Below are 18,108 nucleotides of genomic sequence, written 5' to 3' on the forward strand. Positions count from 1 at the left end.
CTCCAGCTACTTCATTGGCCTGAATAAAACAGCGGTAATGTGAAGAGCAGGCGTTGATCGGTGATGTTTTCTCCAGGACAACACATGTGCTGCTAGTTAGCCCCTATTTTGAATATGGCCTGTGATCATCTGCATGTCAGCGACTTTGTGACTCACCTTAAGCATGACGAAAAGCAGCAAACCTCTGCAGCTCCCAGTTGTATTCCCTTCCAGCTCTCACACGCCGTAATAACCCCGGTGTCCTTGATGTGACCCACATGCAGATGTCAAGGGAGGCTTTCTAAAGTTCAATGTGGCCTCCATTTAAGGCGGATTCCAAGCTGGAGGAGGGGCTGAATCACAGATTAAATAATTAAATAAATTTTAAAAATAACAGAGTGGGTAGAAGGCATCGCAAGACACCTGCGTACCTTTAAGGCCTCCCATGAAACGTTTTATATTACACTTGGCAAGCTGCAGCTCTTTGTCCATGCATGTACATAAGATTTTGCATTCATTTTCCCTCCAGTGTGTGTGTTCATATGTGTGAGTGCAGGAGAGTTGTGCGTGTGTGTGCATGTGCAGTAAAAGTTCTCAGATACCTCCAGCAGGAGAACACACACACACACACACACACACACACACATACACACATATGTTAACGATGAATTTGGGGATTCTAATTTCTCCTGTTTTAGCATAAGTAATAAAACCCCTGAATCTGTTTTTCGCAGTCCGAAATGTTAATGAAAGAAAGAAACCGCCTGCGAGGGCTGCCAAGATCAACCTACAGCTTCCTTGTTTGAAAAAGGGAGTCGAGGCAGAGAGGAGCTGTGCTCCGTTCCAAAATCCTGTCAGATGCATAATGACTATCACATTTTCCAGTGTGGCTAAGACTCCAGACAGAGGGAATTCACTACATTCATTTTTCCGGCACCTTTCTGAGCTCTACACAGTGTTGTATCACGCATTGCTGTGATCTTTTACAAATTAAAAATGAATACAATGAAAAGTATTTTTTCTATTGTTCTTCTAAAAATTACATATTTGATTAAAATGCATACAGTAATTAGTAATGTGGATATGATGACCAAGCATGTAGAGGCAAATAATAGAACAGCTTGAACAGTCTAATAAGTTCATAAAAGTGCATCCCTTTACTGCAATGCTGCCTTTAAAACCAGGAAAACACATATCAGGATACAACAATGTCCAAAATCCCAGACAGCACTGAGTAGGTAAACAGCAGGTCCTCACATTCATTGTCTTATGTTACATTACTTACGGCATTTTATCACTGTTTGTATGTTCATTCTATGTCTATTTACATAAGAGGCATTCGGTGCATGCAATTTCTGTATTGTAAAGCACTTTGTTTTGCTGCATTTCTTCTATGAAAGGTGCTGTAAGTACAGACTCAACATTCAGTCACTGTGCCTCCAGGCTTCATGACATCATGGTTGGGTAGATTATGCTAAAACTTTGCTCCATTGCAGGTGTAAGTTACCTCATCAAAATTGTAATCAGTAATGTAGTACAAGGGATTATGCAAAGTCATTAAGTATATAGTTATTTTCAAATTACTGGTTATATTTGCAGTATAAAGAAAAGAAAAAGTGGGGGGGAAAAAAGATCAGGAAATGTATTTTCCTGGTCTTTGGCTGTATTTGGCCAGTACATAGAACAGCTGCCAGTATTTTAAAAGCTCTTTGAGTTTCTTGCATTCCCTTTAAAAGTATTCCCTCAAGTAGTCCTCTATTTTGTCACAAGCGTTTGTAATAAGGGTTTGTAAAACAGTCTTTTTTTTTAGGTACAGTTGCTTTTTTTAGGTACCATGACAGAATACAGTTACTTTTTTGTATTTTAAGTGAATGCTGCTGTCAGAAGTGTTCTTGCGTCTTTAGGGAGAGATTGTGCATGTCTATCACTTTGATTCAAACTGGTTTTGGTGAGGAGGTCTTATTGTTTAGAGTAATACTAACGTTGCGGGTCCTTGATAATGGCCATACACAAGTGAGGCAGCTTTTCAACTACCCAGAGGGGAGTTCTGTTTTCAGCCCCTCTTTTAAATTACCCTAAACAAACAGTTATGACATAGTAAAGTTGAAAGCCATTGTCTGGTGTCGATTACCATTTCCAGTAAGTGGCATCCACTCTCTGTGAATTACCTCCCAGATGTCAGACGATTTCTGTCTTTGATTGGTGATTCACATCACCCAAAAGGAGGCTCCTCTGACATGGAAGAGCACGTCACTCTGCTGCTCACAGTGCATCTGTCTGAATAGGTTTTGGCAGAAAGACATAACTGTTCTTCCTGACCAACCGCAGTGGAGGATGGGATTGCTGTCATGGAGACTGACAGGCCACGCCCTGTGTCCAACCACAGATGTGGTGGGCCACCCAGGAGGAACTCCAACACCCATAATGCAGCAACGAAGAGCATATCCATTGTTGCCCACCTCGATCAGAGGGCCTCCCATGTGTTTCCTTAGACCTGCTTCTCTTTGTGTTTTGACTTGTTGATGTTGGAGGTTGCTTAGCATTTGAAGGGGAAAAAAAATATAATTTTGCAAATTAACATCCAGCATGTGGTTTGCTTTCACGCTCAGATGTGAATTATTGTCCTGAACAGTTCATGCAAGTCATCATAACCCAGCTTTTTCCCTTTGGAAGTTGGCCTCTTGTCCCCCACTTTTTCAGCAGTAGATGCTTTTTTTTCAAAATTTCCTTCTCTTTAATATGGTAACAAGTACTGACATGTCATTTTGCGTTGTAATAATAGGGTTGAAACAGTGCAAAATTTGCTTGTGAGATAGTTTAACAGAATTGCTCAACTACAAGATTCTATTACCGCAAAGTATATTGCATCACATCCACTTCCAGTTCTTCATCACATCTTCATTTCACCGTTATGAGATATTATTATAAGTTTACATAAATGTTAGTTCACTTAATGCACAGATAATAACCTTGAAGGCTATCTACCAATTGAAAACCACACAAACCGCAGTTTCTTTAACATATTCTACTGCCCTCCATGTTCCCTCAAAGCCACTGCTGAATGATAGAGCTACTTATTACAAGCTAACCCTAAAACCCTGAAATCACAGAGCGGCTTACTCCAGGATGACCATAAAACCATGCAGACATTAACCAAAGTGACACCAGTGGTAGCAGCACTGGTGGATTTGGTCGGACAGCCTCCTTCCACAGTGTGAGGAAATGAGCGCACGTTCCTTCCCCGGATTTCAAAGCACACAAGAGGTGCATTGATGGAGACCAGCGCTCCATCCATATGGCCGTGTCAGTGACGGATGTGGCCAACGTAGTGATGAGTTTGGCTGATGTGTGCCTGGCCTGTAAAACCGCTGGCCCATAGAGATCTCTCCCAACCGGCTTCCTGTGAACTATCCCAAAAAATCTGCGCTCCTCTTTTATGGCTGCTGGTTTGATCTGGCAGCACATCAGCAGAGCAGGAACTATAGTTTTACATTTACATTTCAGACAAGGCTGGAGGACAACTTACCAGTAGATGGAGTGCGACAGTAAAATAAGTTCAAAATTCAAACCAATATTACATGCAGCAAGTAATAAAGAAAGCAAAGGCAAAGAAAAAAGAACTGAGTTGGAGAGAAAAAAAAAAACTTTTTTTTTTTTCTGCTTGTGTCTTGTGTCATTCCCTGAATTGGATACAAAACATCACACTTAGTAAGAAATGAAACGTGCGTGCGTGCGTGTGTGTGTGTGTGTGTGTGTGTGTGTGTGTGTGTGTGTGTGTGAGTGTGTGTGTGTTTGGGGTTGTAGGCTTGCATGACTGCATTGATTTAAGTAGATCCTTATGGCTCTTCTGGAGATAAATCACTCTGGGCATATGGAGCTGTTTTTTTTTTTTTTTTCTCTTTTTTTGTATTTTTGCTCACTGTAGTGGAGTTTGTTGCTGTGGATCAGTCTCTGTTTTTAAGGTTGTTTGTTCATCCGTCCATCCATCTGCCATATGCAGTTTCTCTGTCCAGGCACGGAGCCCTCATATTCACTGCCTATACAATGCAATATTTGCATACATTAATGAGTGCTCTCTCTCTGTCATACACACACACACACACACACACACACACACACACACACACACACACAAGCGCTGTCATACTCATACTCTGTCGGGCTAGTCCATGCACCTAGGGCACACAAGCATTATTGATTATTCCTCTTCAAGTTCATTAAGAGAACAAGTATTGGTGAACTAGGCTTTATTCAAGATTTTCCAGTCTTTACAGCTTCATCATTCTTGACTTCATACTGGAAAATCTGCCAACCACCTTTTCCGTATTTATATCCCTCACAATGCTGAGAGTCTGCATGCATGCTCGAAAATATGTTTAAGTTCCAAATGACTGACACTCCTCTCAGCCTTGGCGCTGCTGTTCGGTATGGTTTCATAGATCCTGTACAGTTTACTCAAGTCTGGATATGTGCAATGCATGTCATTGGTGATTAGGAAGGGAACTTGGATGCTTCTCAGTTCTACTGATTAATGTGATACTGATAATCACTGATTATTTTAATTTAACTTTGAAGTGAGTGAATGTCATATATAAATGTTCTGAAATGCATTTTTGTGCAAAATTGATAAAAAAAAAAAAAAAAATAGGAGAGAGAGAGAGTAAATGTTGACGTATAGCTCAGATTGTTCAGATTTTTAAAACCTGAAGGCCTTCTTTCTGCTGCCAGCAAATGCGCACAAGGGCAGAAGCCTTGTCCTTCCCCTTTGCAATTCAGGTTAAAAAATCATAACTGTAAACATAAAACTGTGCACGTTATTATTAAGGCTAATATCATGTCAGAAGCAATTGTGCTTGATTTAGACAGACTAAAAAAAAACAAAAACTGGGCCCCCTATTACAGAGGGCCCAGGGTCAGAAGACCCCTCTGCCCCCTGCCTGCTCCGCTACAGTCTCTGACAGCACCACTGATTTTAATGACAATGCAGGTCACCTCACATGTCACAGCAAGGTGACATAGCTGGTAGTGATTGGTGCAGCTGGGGAACTGCATCACACTGCAAGAATGGCCACAATGACAAGTCATTTCATTCAGTATTCTGTCTTAAAATCTTGTTTTTCTTAAACCAAGTAAAAAATTTGCCAGTGGGATGAGATAATCCCACTTGTTCCCACCTCTAATCAACTTGTTACATGAATTTTGCCTCATTTTGGATTGTTACTACATGTTTATAAAAAACAAGTGGAAACAACTGGGATTATCTCATTCCATTTGCAGTTTTTTTAAAGTTTGTTTTAAGAAAAAAAAAAAGAGATATTTTAACATGGAGAATTGCTGCAGTGCATTTTTGGGGATGATAGATTAACTGTTGCCTTGTTTGTTGTTGACATCTGAGTAGCTGGTCAGGACACCGGAGATGAGTGTTCACTGCTTTATTCGACGCCAAGAAACTAACAGCGATACACATTTCTTCTTATGTCCGACAGTCTCTGAATGAATGCTTCCCTTTTGGAGCTAAAAGCAACACAGGCTGTCAGGTTTATGGTGCATAAACTGAAACACACACACACACACACACACACACACACACACACAGAAGTCCACCTAACTGAGTGTTCCTGGCTCTCAGTCCTGGTCCCACTTACCTCAGTAGTTCGTTGTGAAGCCTTCCCTCTGTGCCTCTGTTTCTCAGCCTGCACAGCTTGCAGTCCAGCAGTTCTGAAGCATCCATCCCCGCTTTATGGGGAATGACCTCAGCCTCAACATGTGAGTGTTGTCATGTTTCACAGGGGGGAGCATAGGCAATGCTCTATAAAGCCTGCTTTACAACCACCACAACGCAGTTTATGGAGTATTACGAAATGGATGTCAACTTTTGGATGCACTGCAAAAAAAATCTCCATCTCAACAAGTTATTTAGTCTCACGTTCAGTGTTAAAAAATCTTCTTTATCCACATAAAGACAAACTACACTAGTGTAAATATGTTGAAATAAGACGGAATAAGTAAACTAAGTGAAAATAACACTTGATTCAATAAAATTATCTCACCCTACTGGCAGATGTTTGCATTTGTTTGAAGAAAAATAAGATTTCAACTCTGAATATTCAGAGATTTTTTTTTTGTAGTATACAGTTGATTATTCTGTTGATCATTTTCTCGATTAATCAGTTTGTTGTTTGGTCCATAAAATGTCAGATAATGGTGAAAAATATTGATCACAATTTCCCACAGCCCAAGGTGACGTCTTCAAATATCTTGTTTTGTCCCGACCAACAGCCCACAACCCATAGAGGACTTAAGAAACCAGAAAATATTCACATTTGAGATGCTGGAATCAAGATAATTTTGACATTTTCTTCTTAAAAATGAGTTAAAATGATTAATTGATTATTTTAAAAAAATAGTTGGAGATTAATTTAATAGTGGGCAGATACTCTACCATACTAATCATTCATGCAAGCGGAGCCCCCGGATACTCGGCTTGGATTTGTGGTTTTGATGACAAAGAGCAAAGGCATAATATTCTGAGAAGAGACAGAGACAACGATGGGCCACAGACATATTAGAGGAATGAAAAAGAAGATGCTATTTTTACTTCCCAATTCAAAGGAGGAAGCAGCCGCAGACATTTCAAAAGCACCAACAAAAAGATCCTGTCAGAAAAGGGCATGCCTCAAATACCACTCTGTGGTTTATTTTCCCAGCTGTTCATTAGAGGGAAAATGTCATTTTGTTTGTTTTATTTCTGTTTTTCTCCAACTGGTGACATGTAGCTGTTTATTTTTCTTTGAAGAACTGCCATTGCTCCTTCAGCGCTGGGGGTCTTTGTAGTGGATCTCACATTTTGACTGGCACCTGAAGCCGCCAGCAGGAGATCTGACCCGGGAGGGGTGAAATCAATCAGATGAACTGGCTCTCGGGTCCAGTTACAAGCAGCTGAGCATCGGCGCTGCAGGAAGGTTCTGGATCTTGCTTGCCTAAGTACTTCAACGTTGAAAGCGCTGACTGGAAGGAAATTACAGAACCTCAATTCTTCATGTGTTGAATTTTCCCTTGAAAGAGAATATGACGCTGATTCAAATGTCGTAAAATGTACTTTATGATCATCCGCCACAGCTGAATGGCAGCTACTTTTGAGACAAACAGCCTTTGAATCCTGTTGTTCTCCGGTTAAAGTATTATTATTGTTATTCTTGTCTTTGTTTTCGATGTTCTTGCTTTGAACTCATTTTTCTTTCCCCTTTGCTGATGGTGTTGTATTTCCTCCAGAGTTGAGTGTAGGTGTACTATCAAATTTTGGATGCTGATGGGATGGTCATTAGCCAGTGGGCCACACACACACACGCACACACACACAGAGAAAAGGACAGCAACATTTTGGGGTGCTTAAGCTCCAGTGTTTTGCTTTGTAACTAAAACCCAAGTCGCTCCATGGGCCCCAAATCCCTGAGCTGAGTAAGTCCATTCCCTCTCCCCACTCCATTGTTGATGCAGTTTTCTGGAAAGATGACCTGTTTGTGTAACTGCAGCGAGCGCTGAGTCTGTGCAGACCTGCGCTGGGCCTCCAGGCGGCTGGGAGGAGGGAGGGGGGAGGAGGGCAGTGGGAGGAGGGAGGTGGGAAGGGGCCGGGCTTCTGAGCAGCAGCGGCGGTGGATGCTGCCGCCGCCTGTGTGCCCATCCAGCCGCGGCTCATCTGAAAACCATTTTGAAGATGTTTATTTCTCTGACTTTACTATCAGTTGGCAAGAAGTTGCTCTGGTAAGGAGCTGGCAGTTTGTCAAATTGGTCTTACACTGGAGGATTTTATTAGCTGAGCTACTAAAGAGCACTCTTTTCATGTTTATGTTTTCTAGTAGAGAATGTAGAACAACACTGCAAAAACAATCTCCATCTTAACAAGTAATTCAGTCTCTCGTTCAGTGTTAAAAATCTTGTTTTTTCTTAAGACAGGTGAAAAGATTCTGCCAGTGGGATGAGATAATCCCACTTGTTCCAATTCAGTTTCACTTGTTTCTGTTTTTTTTTTTTTTTTTTCTGGGAACAAGTTGTTGAAACAAGGCAAAATAAGGCACTACTAATCCAGAAAATGACAAATTATTTGAGAAAATTATGCAAACAAGTTGATTAGCATTGGAAACAAGTGGGATTATCTCATCCTACTGAATTATCTTTTTTTTTTTTTTTTTTTACTTGTTTGAAGAAAAACAGGGTTTTAACACTGAACATGAAGCTAGATGCCTTGTTATGGTGGAGATTTTATGCAATGAAAGGGAAAAGAGAACACGTCACACTGAAAGTTATAATCTAGCAAGCTTTTCTTGCGCAATATTTCACAGATGGAGTCAGTGTGGCTCTTTATATAGTCAATAAAAAGCAGGCAATTATTTCTCATTTCTTTCTTTTATGATAGACACAACTTTAAGATAAAAATTAGTCATTTATTTTATTTCTTGCCACCCGTTCCCTCATGTACTCTAACGTAATCCTTTAGACATTCCACTGGATTGAGGGCAAACTGAAAGGTAGATGTAGTTTTTTGTCTCTCCTCCAGAGCAAGGCATCAGCTTTTTGGAATCTGGCAGAATTTACTAGATGGTGTAATATTGATTAGCTCAGACTTTGACTTTTTGGGGGGTATGCTAATTCAAAAAACAGCCAGAGAGAAGTGACAGTCAGATATATCCTGTCAGTGACTGAACGTTTTTGGCGGCGTGTGTCACTTCTTCCCATCTACGTGGAGGATCTGGCCCTGGTCATGGTCCCAAAAATATTATTGGCTGGCTATGGCCAACTGTGACAGGGGTGACTGCCTTTTAAGCTACATCTGTCACTGCTTTCTCTCCACCTCTCAGATCTCCTATTCTTGTCCTTTCTCCACTCTCTCTCCTCCCCATCTTGGTTTTACTCTGGATTCATCCTTTGCGTCTTGGTCTTGGCCTTGTCTCGCCTGTCTTCACTCCTCCTCCTCACGCTCTCGCACATAACCGCCAGCATCAAGCCCTGCCTGTCTCCTGTGATGGAGCCGTATGGTTTCCATCACATGTAATAAAAGAGATGGAGCCCAAATCAGGCCACACATGGAGCGGGGATGGTGTCAGTTTCCTTGGGCCCCAGAGCCATCCTGTGAACCCAGAACCCTCTGGCCCTGCTCTTCCACTTCCTTCGATTGCGTCATTGGCAGGTAGGGCCTCGAAGTGAGCGCAGTGGGCATGTTGCAGAGCGGAGCGTATTCTCTCTCCAAGCTGTAAAACAGACAAATATGACTCTGGGTAACCATGCAGCCAGGACCTCCACTGCGAAAGAGCTCTGTGGATTGGCTGCGAATCATATTCAGCATGGAGGCCCGGTTCAGAGCTGAGCTGAACCATCTCAAAACCACAGAAATTCACCTAACCTCTGCCTCAAAGGGAAAAAACACCCTGAACACTTCAACTTCAAATAGGTACTGTTGATGGATTCTGCATTTGTGTGTCCGGTTTTACAGTTTGGTGCTTTATTTTTCGTAGCCCTGTGGATATCTGGCCAAATGTTGATGTTGAGATTTCCAGTACAAGTACAAGTGGGGTACAAGTGGGGTTTGAAAGCATAAAACAGTGGGGTTTTGGTGTCAGTCCATCAAAACCAAAGAGCAAAAGCATCTAGATTTTGGACCATTGTTCAACAATCATGCAAAGACATACAAAACCATTGGAGAAGAGGAAGAGAGACCAGTTTCTGATGTGACAGTACCCTCAATGGAGCAGAATGCAATGCAGCTGCAAGACATGTTGTATTCTGAGGGCGCTTGCCTTTTCTTCACTGGAAAAAATCTCTAGCTGTTGCTGTCACTATGATGATTAATGTCACTTTTGCCCTTTCTCCAGTTACGCATGAAACAAACAGCAGAATGCATTAGGGCTTTTTTCTTGGGGAATTGTGGGGATTCTCTAACCGAAGCGGGGAGGAGACGAGGCAGGTAGAGGGAAAGCGGTTACAGCAAAAACGTAAATTACAGCACTTCATCACCCGTACGTCATAACTCCTGGAATACACTGAACACGTCGCAGATTAATGATATATAACAGCGTAAGTGGATCCGAGAATGGAACTTTCCTTCATAACGGAGGCCATTACAGTCAAGGAGAAGAGAGACTGGTTTTCTAAAATGCCAACCTGTCAACTGATTTATGTCCACAAACACTGTAAGTCAGAGACCATGCACTTTCTCATTCATTCACTAACTCACACACACACACACACATACACACCACACACAGCACATGATTCAATCCAGTCCACTTCACTGTGCCATTGAATAAGCAGCAGTGCTGTATGTGAGTCATCCATTGAGCCATCCTCTCCCTCCCAATTGTAAAACATCCTGGCTTAGATCACCATGTATCAGAGTCCTCATTAAACTTCTAATTTATGTGTGAAATAATTAAGGACAGATGGCCTGAAAGACTGCTGCTATTTTAAAGCAATTGTAAACAACTACAGTTTTGGCATGTGGACGAAAAGCTAATTGAACAGTCAACGGAGATACTGTTCAGGCTCTGGCCGATACCGGTTGTCCATTGTCTCTTTGGTGCCATGAGTTGCAGTCTCTGTTGAACTCCTCTCTTTGTCTCCAGTGCCAGGGATAACTCACTGATTGCCCTCTTGGAGTAGATCTGCACTCTGATTTCCTGGAAAAGGGGCTGAGTGTGTGTTAGGCAAGGCTGGGATCCAAATCACAGTTTGCGTGACCTCAGCTTGCAGCTTTGTGTTCTCATCCGTTACTATAGCGTCCCTAGTGCTATTTACAGTAAATAAACGTTGTCTTTTAATGAGCATGGCCGAAGTATCAGCCGTGCTCTGCTGTGACCCCTGAGACACCATTTTGGCTTTTCAGGCGGAAACTAATAGCCATGTTGAGCTGAACAAGATAATGGTGTTTGGGGGAGCCTTTGTTTTAAGAAACGAGGCCGATGAAAGATGCGAGCTCGGGGACACTTTATTATCACCAAGGTGGACGCCGTCAGGATATCGTCTCCACTCAGTGGTTTCACAGGAACAATAGTCAACTTTGTCCAGCCAAAACACACAATAACAAGGAATCGCATTCACTGTTGAAAAGCGACTGGTGTGCTTTTCTTGTTTTGGAAAAGGTTCTTTGTGTTCGGAGCATCGTTTTTGTTTTGCTGTGAGCAGTAAAAGTGTTGTTGTCAGCCTGTGGTCTGCGCATCCTGGACGATGGTTGTTTTGCGGTTGTGGTCGGCAAGATTCGACTGTGTCTGGCTGTGCAGTCGAGGAGGGAAAGATGACGAATCAGTGTCCAGTTTAATGAGGAGCAGCCAAGCTAAAGGAACTCGGAGACTCTGCAGACACTCATACCAGATTGTTGTTAAACTGTGAACAAGGAGGCCGGTATTCACTTATGTTTTTCCACAGTCTGTGCTCCGTTCTCTCCTCTCTAATTTGAATATTGAAACGTAGTGTCCTTTTTCACGCCTGAAGCTTTTTTTTTTTTAATTATTATTTTTAGAATGAATAAGCAGGCCTAAGCCGATCACACATTACTCACATACACTAAAACTCATCTGCTGCAAACCTCAAGATATTTTATCCATGTGTCAAGATTTGTGCATCTGGGCTCTGTTAGTGTGACAGATATTTGAGAATGTGTGAAAGACGTTTGTCCCGACTGTCTCGTATCCATCTGGCCATTTGTCATGTAAACAGCCCGTGGAGGAATGTGGAGCAGTGTCATATCCCAAAGTGTCTCTGTTACTTGAAGCCTTTTTCAGGAGACATGATAAGGTTCGGTGACCTGATTTTAACATACCGGTGTCATTTAGAGTCAAATCCTGTGCATTTCTGTCTCCATCTAGTTTATATTCCTTAATAATTTTGCAATACATGCTGAATTTATTTTGTCTTTCCAACATTTATTCATTTCTGTAGCTTTTAAAATACAAATTTTACAGTGTCAGACCTTGAAAACTCCCATCTAACAAAGACTCCCCAAATGAAAAGACACAGATGTGACAAGAAACTTTATAATGCAACGTGTATCAAGAAATTGTTCATTTGCAGAGAATTTCATTTTTCTCAGACAAAACAAAAAACAGGTGAAGGTTCACATTTATTTAGCAGGGGGTAATTTTTAAAGGAACAGTTCATCCAAGCTAGAAAAAAAAGTTGTTGTTTTTTTTTCTTACCCATACTTACTCATCAAAGTAGTTTCTGTGTGATTTGGTGAGGTTTCCATTCTGCTGCGGTCTGTCCCATCTCCAGGACAATGGGGCTGGATTAGGCATTCATGTGTGGACCTGAAACCATCAAAAAAGTACATGTGAAGAACTCACAGCAACAGCTGGTATGCACGCCCGACATAATCAACAGCCCTAGGTGGTGAAGTGTTTTAATGTGAACTATTTGCTGCCGTGGAACACCTGCAAACGGTATCTGTCCACCTGCACTGAGGATGACTTCAGGGCAGACACATGCAGACCAGGCAGACTGGAAACCTCACCATATCACACGGAATCTATACTTTTACTATATTATTTTTGTTGAATTGTTCCTTGAAGTCTGTAAAGTCTGACACTTTCAACTGTGCCGGCCGTGTGCTGACAAACCTGGAATTAAGTATACAAGAGGGGCAATCTAGATGATTGGCACGAATGTGAAAGAACACCGGTTTTATCTTGAAGTCCAGTCCAACATCTGCCTCTTTTCTTCCCTTGTCGTGCTCATTGAGGAAATTACCCATTGGGAAATGAACAGCGAGCGGGTCGTGACCCCCAGATAGAGAGAAGAGTCTCTGACAACCCACTGGTGTGTAGACACACAGCGGTCCAACAGACTACAGCTGCCTCATCTGATGTCTCTCTCCTCGGTTCACTCTCCCTCTGCTCAGGACCGTCCATCTGACCTCACGCTGGACGAGCATTGTAGCTGAGCAACAGAGGGTGCTTCTTTGTTGTCGTGTTGTCGGCCATGTTTGTGTTATGCCAGGTGTCTTCCATATTTGACAGCCAACCCACAACACTCGACACATCCCCAAATCGTCTGAAGACTAACACATCATTCAAGTCTGCGGCGAAATGGAAAAGCCTTTGCCTGTGTAATAGCGCATGCCCTCACACAGTGTTTTGGTATGATTTCAGTGCAACAGATTTATAAACACTGTCAGAGTGTTTAGTTTGGAACAGCAAATTCAGGGAGAAGAGCTTTGATTACTTTGAACGGATGCGCCGCTTTGATTGCTTTATTGTGGAAGCATGCATGGGCTGACACTTCAAACATGTCAGCAGTTATGAATGTACAGAAATGCAATCCATTATCCGTGGCTCTACTCCCAGAGTGCCGTGCTGTGCTTACTTTACAGCTCAACCAGTGGCGAGGGAAGACCTTGGTGAACGTCTGAAGTCTCGCACACAACTATATCAACTACTTAAAGGAAAATTCCAGCGCAAAACACAACAGAAACAGAAATGTTAGGTTCCAGTCAGGTTTCCGGTGTCAGCCGCTAAAAATAAATCATCAAGGGCTTCTTTGTAGACACAATTTGCAGCGATGTTGAGCAAACATACAAGGACAAATCCGGCATGGAGGAGGAAGAGCTCACGCATTTCTACCATTAAGCATCAGCTGCAGCTGCTCTCTATCTGCATCGCGTTTGGTCAGTTTGCCAGTGGAAACACAGAATGACACCGTAAAACAACAAAATGGCACCAGAAATGCAATGTAATTCACAAATCCCTATTTTTAAGCAGTGTTAATGTGCTTTAGGGTGGGAATTTCCTTTAAATACCTCACCCGAAAACCACTCCCAGTGGACACCTGACACTGCCTGCATTGGCAACTCACCCAATTGCAGCCATCTGACATTGTGGTAATTTTAGTAAAATACAAACCAACACCTGTGTAAACCCACTTGAACAATGTTGCGTAATGCAGAGAGGGATTAAATGTGGAGATAAGTGAGCTAACTTAGCAAAGAATAGCAAATCACCTACAATTTTGCTGACCCATAACGGCTCAAACTCGTGGTTTACCTGCAGGACTTGTAGGTCACAAGTCAATCTGCACATCACTAGCAAACATGGAGGCCAGTCTTGCACAGGTGTTTATTGCACGAGCTTTTTGCAGAGGTTTCTTAATGTAATGTCTTAGAGAAAGTTTGTTGATTTTGGATGTACTGAACATACAAGAGTCCAGACTTGGATTATGCTTCAGAAAGAGTTTGAGAACTTGCAACACACATTTTCATACCCTTTTTTGTTTATGTTTGCCACTGATCAACTCCATGCTTTCAGAAATGACCACAGTTTTTGGAGCTTTTGTTCTCCATGAGGCATGTGATTAAAACCTTTTTTCATTGGTCACTCAAGACAACTCGGGGTGAGTAATTGATGCAAAATATATAGTTTTGGGGTGAAGTATTCCTTTAAGATTAAGTTTTGTGTGCTTCAAGGTAACTCGCTCCACACACAGAGCTGGAGCAGTGCATTTAAGAGATATTTTTGGCAGGCGTGAGTCCTTGTTAATAGGTTTTAAGGAGGCCATAGAGACCTTTTAAACGATCCAGTACCAGATTTGGACATCATCATCAGCCATGTGTTGGGGCTTTAGCGGTGCATGCATCACTTCTAGGTGTGTGTGGTACAGTACAACCGGCGCAAAACAGATGTGGCAACACCTTAACAAGGTGAGCGCTGGCTGCTGTCTTTCCTCTCAGCTCCACAGTCACCGGCTCTCGTCTCTTTGCTGCTTCTCTCTTTCACCGCCCCTCCTTTGGACCATTTCCTCTCACACGATGACCTGTTTGCTTTGAAGATGTGAAAACTTTGGCGAGGAGTATAAAAGCGGTCATGAACAATCACTTTATACTTATCTGAAGATGTCATGCCTTGGAGCACTTTGCTGAGGTTTATTGAGTTCTGCACTGTCATTTTTGGGAACAAGGAGTGCAGCTTTAGCCACGGGAGAGTAAAGAGAACTGCTATTTTGGCCTCGGGAAATGGTGGTGTCATTTCAGCTGGCAGTGAGTTGAAACCCTATAAAGGCCTTTGCGTGGCGTGAATGACTTGCCTTAGCGCTCTTTCTGGTAAATCTCATGTTCTCTCAGGTCGGCTGAGTCTTGACGACCTCCCCTCCAGCTGCAGTTGGTGTTAAGCTGAAGGCAGACACACAGCGATCATTAACAATCCCGTGTCGCCTATAGAATGAGTCAAGTTATTAACCTCAGCATCACGGCTAAACTCCCGGTGCGGCCCTAAATCAGCATTGCAGCTGACCAGCCAATCAGCGTTGCATTTTAATTGACTGAAGTATTCCCTCATCATTTAAGCAGCACTTGAACTGCATGTGTGGTGAAAGCTTTGCTCATAAATGGTGCCTAAACTTTCAGGTTGTTTCATTTGCTGCCAGATAATGGTAGGCGCTTTCATTTCTCACCATCCTTTTCAATAAAAGTCCCTTAATGTGCGAGTTATGTCTTACACTCCTTGCCATGTTAAATGAGCCCTATTCCTTTATTCTTAGGCATGAGAAGTGAGTTTCATTCCAGGTACATGAAAACCAGGATGCCCCCCTCCAGCTCCCTCCTCCGCGCACACACACACACTCTTCCCGAATTGAAAATGAAATACAGCTGTGTTCCCGTTAGCACTGTGGATCTCACCACTCATCTGTCATGAAAGATATCCTGGAAAGAAATATTCCAGAAGTGTCCCCACTAGCCGGGGCCTTACTTTGACTCCAGCTGACACTGCAAGAAAAGAACTGCAAGGTACACACAGCCGCAAACTGGAGAGTCGGCTTATTTTTCTTCCCCACAGCGTTTTATATTGCGTAAAAATGTATTAGTCATCGCCAGTGTTTCTCATATAAAACGTTTGACGTGAGGTCTATTTGTGTTTCAATGTAAGGAATCTATTTGCGAGGCTGCAAGAGACAGCCAGCGACAGAACGACAGAGAGAGAGAGAGAGAGAGAGAGAGAGAGAGAGAGAGAGAGGAGCAGTTTGCTGAGTGAAGGCTGACTTCAGGAAAATAAGCATGTCGCTGAGTGTAAACAAAACAGTGGGGGGGCTTGTTTTTGTGTCCCCTGCCCCTCTACCACCCGGGCCCTAAGGGAACCGCTGGACTCTTTAATGTGGACTCCGGGGCTGTTTGTCCAGATGTGGGAGTCTGGAGTCCTGGACCCTGGACATGGAGAGTCCCTGGCCGACACCCGGCTCCACAGTCCAGCTACCCCTGAGCAATGCACAACAGACAAATTTGAAGAGCAACTACATGTCAGCACAATCTGTCGAATTATGTGGTGTTCCTCATGCTTGCTCTGCTGGACTGGTTTTCAAAGTGGGGTCTGCGGGCCCTCAGGCATCCATGAGAGACTTGGAGGGGGTCCTGAGCAAAATTAGGAAACGTTTGATTAAACCATGGCATGTTTCAAGGCATGTACACCACCATCTTGCTGCTTTTGTCTTTCCACTGCCATGACAATGCCTGTGTCCGCCAATTTGGACAGAAAATACGCAAGCATCTCATTTTTTTTTCTCCTTACAGTTAATTTTATTTCAAGAACAATGATCTTACTATGGTTTTGTCCATAAACGGATTGTTTATTTGGTTTCTGATAATATCTTAGCTATGATGTCCAGCAACCGCAAATACAAAGATAATGAGGAAAATGGATTGGGAATAAGAAGTGGATAATGTAATTCACTAGAAATTGAATTTAAAACATTATTATTTTAACATTTGACATTATTATGTTTTGATCTCACCAATGTGAATCTATTTGCCACTGTTCAAGCATGACATCTATGTAATTTCATACTTTTTACAAGCCAAAATATCTTTTTCATATCAGGGTTGTCAAGGGCAAAATCGCTTCACTTCAAATGTGGGTGTGCAGTTTAATGAAAGTCAGCTTGGTGGGTCGGGACATGAAAAAGTTTGAAAAGCCCTGTTCTACTGAGTATGTTAAAATGTGCCTTCATCCTGTACACAGGGATCCAGGAGGGCACCCAGTGCACAAAGTGTAAGAATGAGTGGGCACTGAAGACCTCCATAGCTCTGCTCTATGTGATGTGTACTCTCCTCACCATCGCTGTTGCTGTACTTGGATACAAAGGTAAGAAGTGACTGGTCTTTGTTGAATTATCACCTGAATGTACTGCACTGTAACTGCCTGCTGTTGTTTTACAGACCCGGAAACTGTTGCAAGGATATTTTCCCACTTAGCCCTAGTGCAGTCTATCCATCCAAATGGTTTCTGTGTGATTTGGCAAAGTTTCCACTCTGCTACAGTCTTCCCTTTCTCCTTATCCACTAGTAAACTAGCATTTGTCTGCCACAAACTAGTATGAATTAATGGCACACAGATACAGTTTGCCAGTATTCTTTGGTAGGAAATAGTTCCCAGTAAAATTGTTCTGTGGATTATGTCAGGTATCCGTGTCATTGTTTTTGGAAAGAGTCATTGCCGTTTCGTTTTTACCATGTAAATTCTTGACTCAACAAACGAACACCCATCCAGTCTCAGTATATTGGGGTGCCGGGAGACAGGGAAGATTTCAACAGACTGGAAAACCTCGCCAAATCACACAAACTATTTGGATCGATTCGTTGCAGTAGGGGTAAGTGGGAAAATATATTTGCTTGTATTTTGGGTGAACTTCTCCTTTAAAATGTTGAAATGTTTCACAATTGTCACACAGTGTGGTGAGAGAGAGAGCGCGTACAAACATTTCATTGGGCCTCTTTCCATGTCCTGCCAAGAAATAAGAACATAGCTGTTTGATCAATATGAGGCCATCAAGTCTCTGTTTGCACTGGAGACCTCCCATGTGTGGCCATGATGTGTGTTTATGTATTTGTGTGTGTGTGTGTGTGTGTGTGTGTGTGTGTGTGTGTGTGTGTGTGTGTGTGTGTGTGTGTAAGAAACAGAGGGAGAGAGGAAAAGAACTTGTGTCTCCAGAGAGGTCTTATGCCTGCCCAAGCATGACATGAAGCTTGGGCAATGTTTAATTGTTATTATTCAAGGGCAATAGATCAGTAATGGAAACTATGAGTTGTCCCTCAGAGCCCAAAGCTACCACACCTTCTACAAGAACACTTGCTCTCTAAGAATTTACTTTTAAGACATTTAT

The 18,108-nt window shown here is 42.5% G+C and overlaps 1 protein-coding gene across 1 annotated transcript in view; it reads left to right on the forward strand.

The window, feature by feature from the left end:
• LOC115378712 (collectin-12-like) overlaps nucleotides 1-18,108 on the forward strand; it is a 35,163-nt gene that overhangs the window by 8,633 nt on the left and 8,422 nt on the right. Inside the window, exon 3 of the mRNA XM_030079155.1 lies at nucleotides 16,968-17,090. Coding sequence (XP_029935015.1) covers nucleotides 16,968-17,090 — 123 coding nt within the window. The remainder of the gene's footprint in view (nucleotides 1-16,967; nucleotides 17,091-18,108) is intronic.

This window comes from Myripristis murdjan, chromosome 20, assembly GCF_902150065.1.
Source record: "Myripristis murdjan chromosome 20, fMyrMur1.1, whole genome shotgun sequence".
NCBI lineage: Eukaryota > Metazoa > Chordata > Actinopteri > Holocentriformes > Holocentridae > Myripristis > Myripristis murdjan.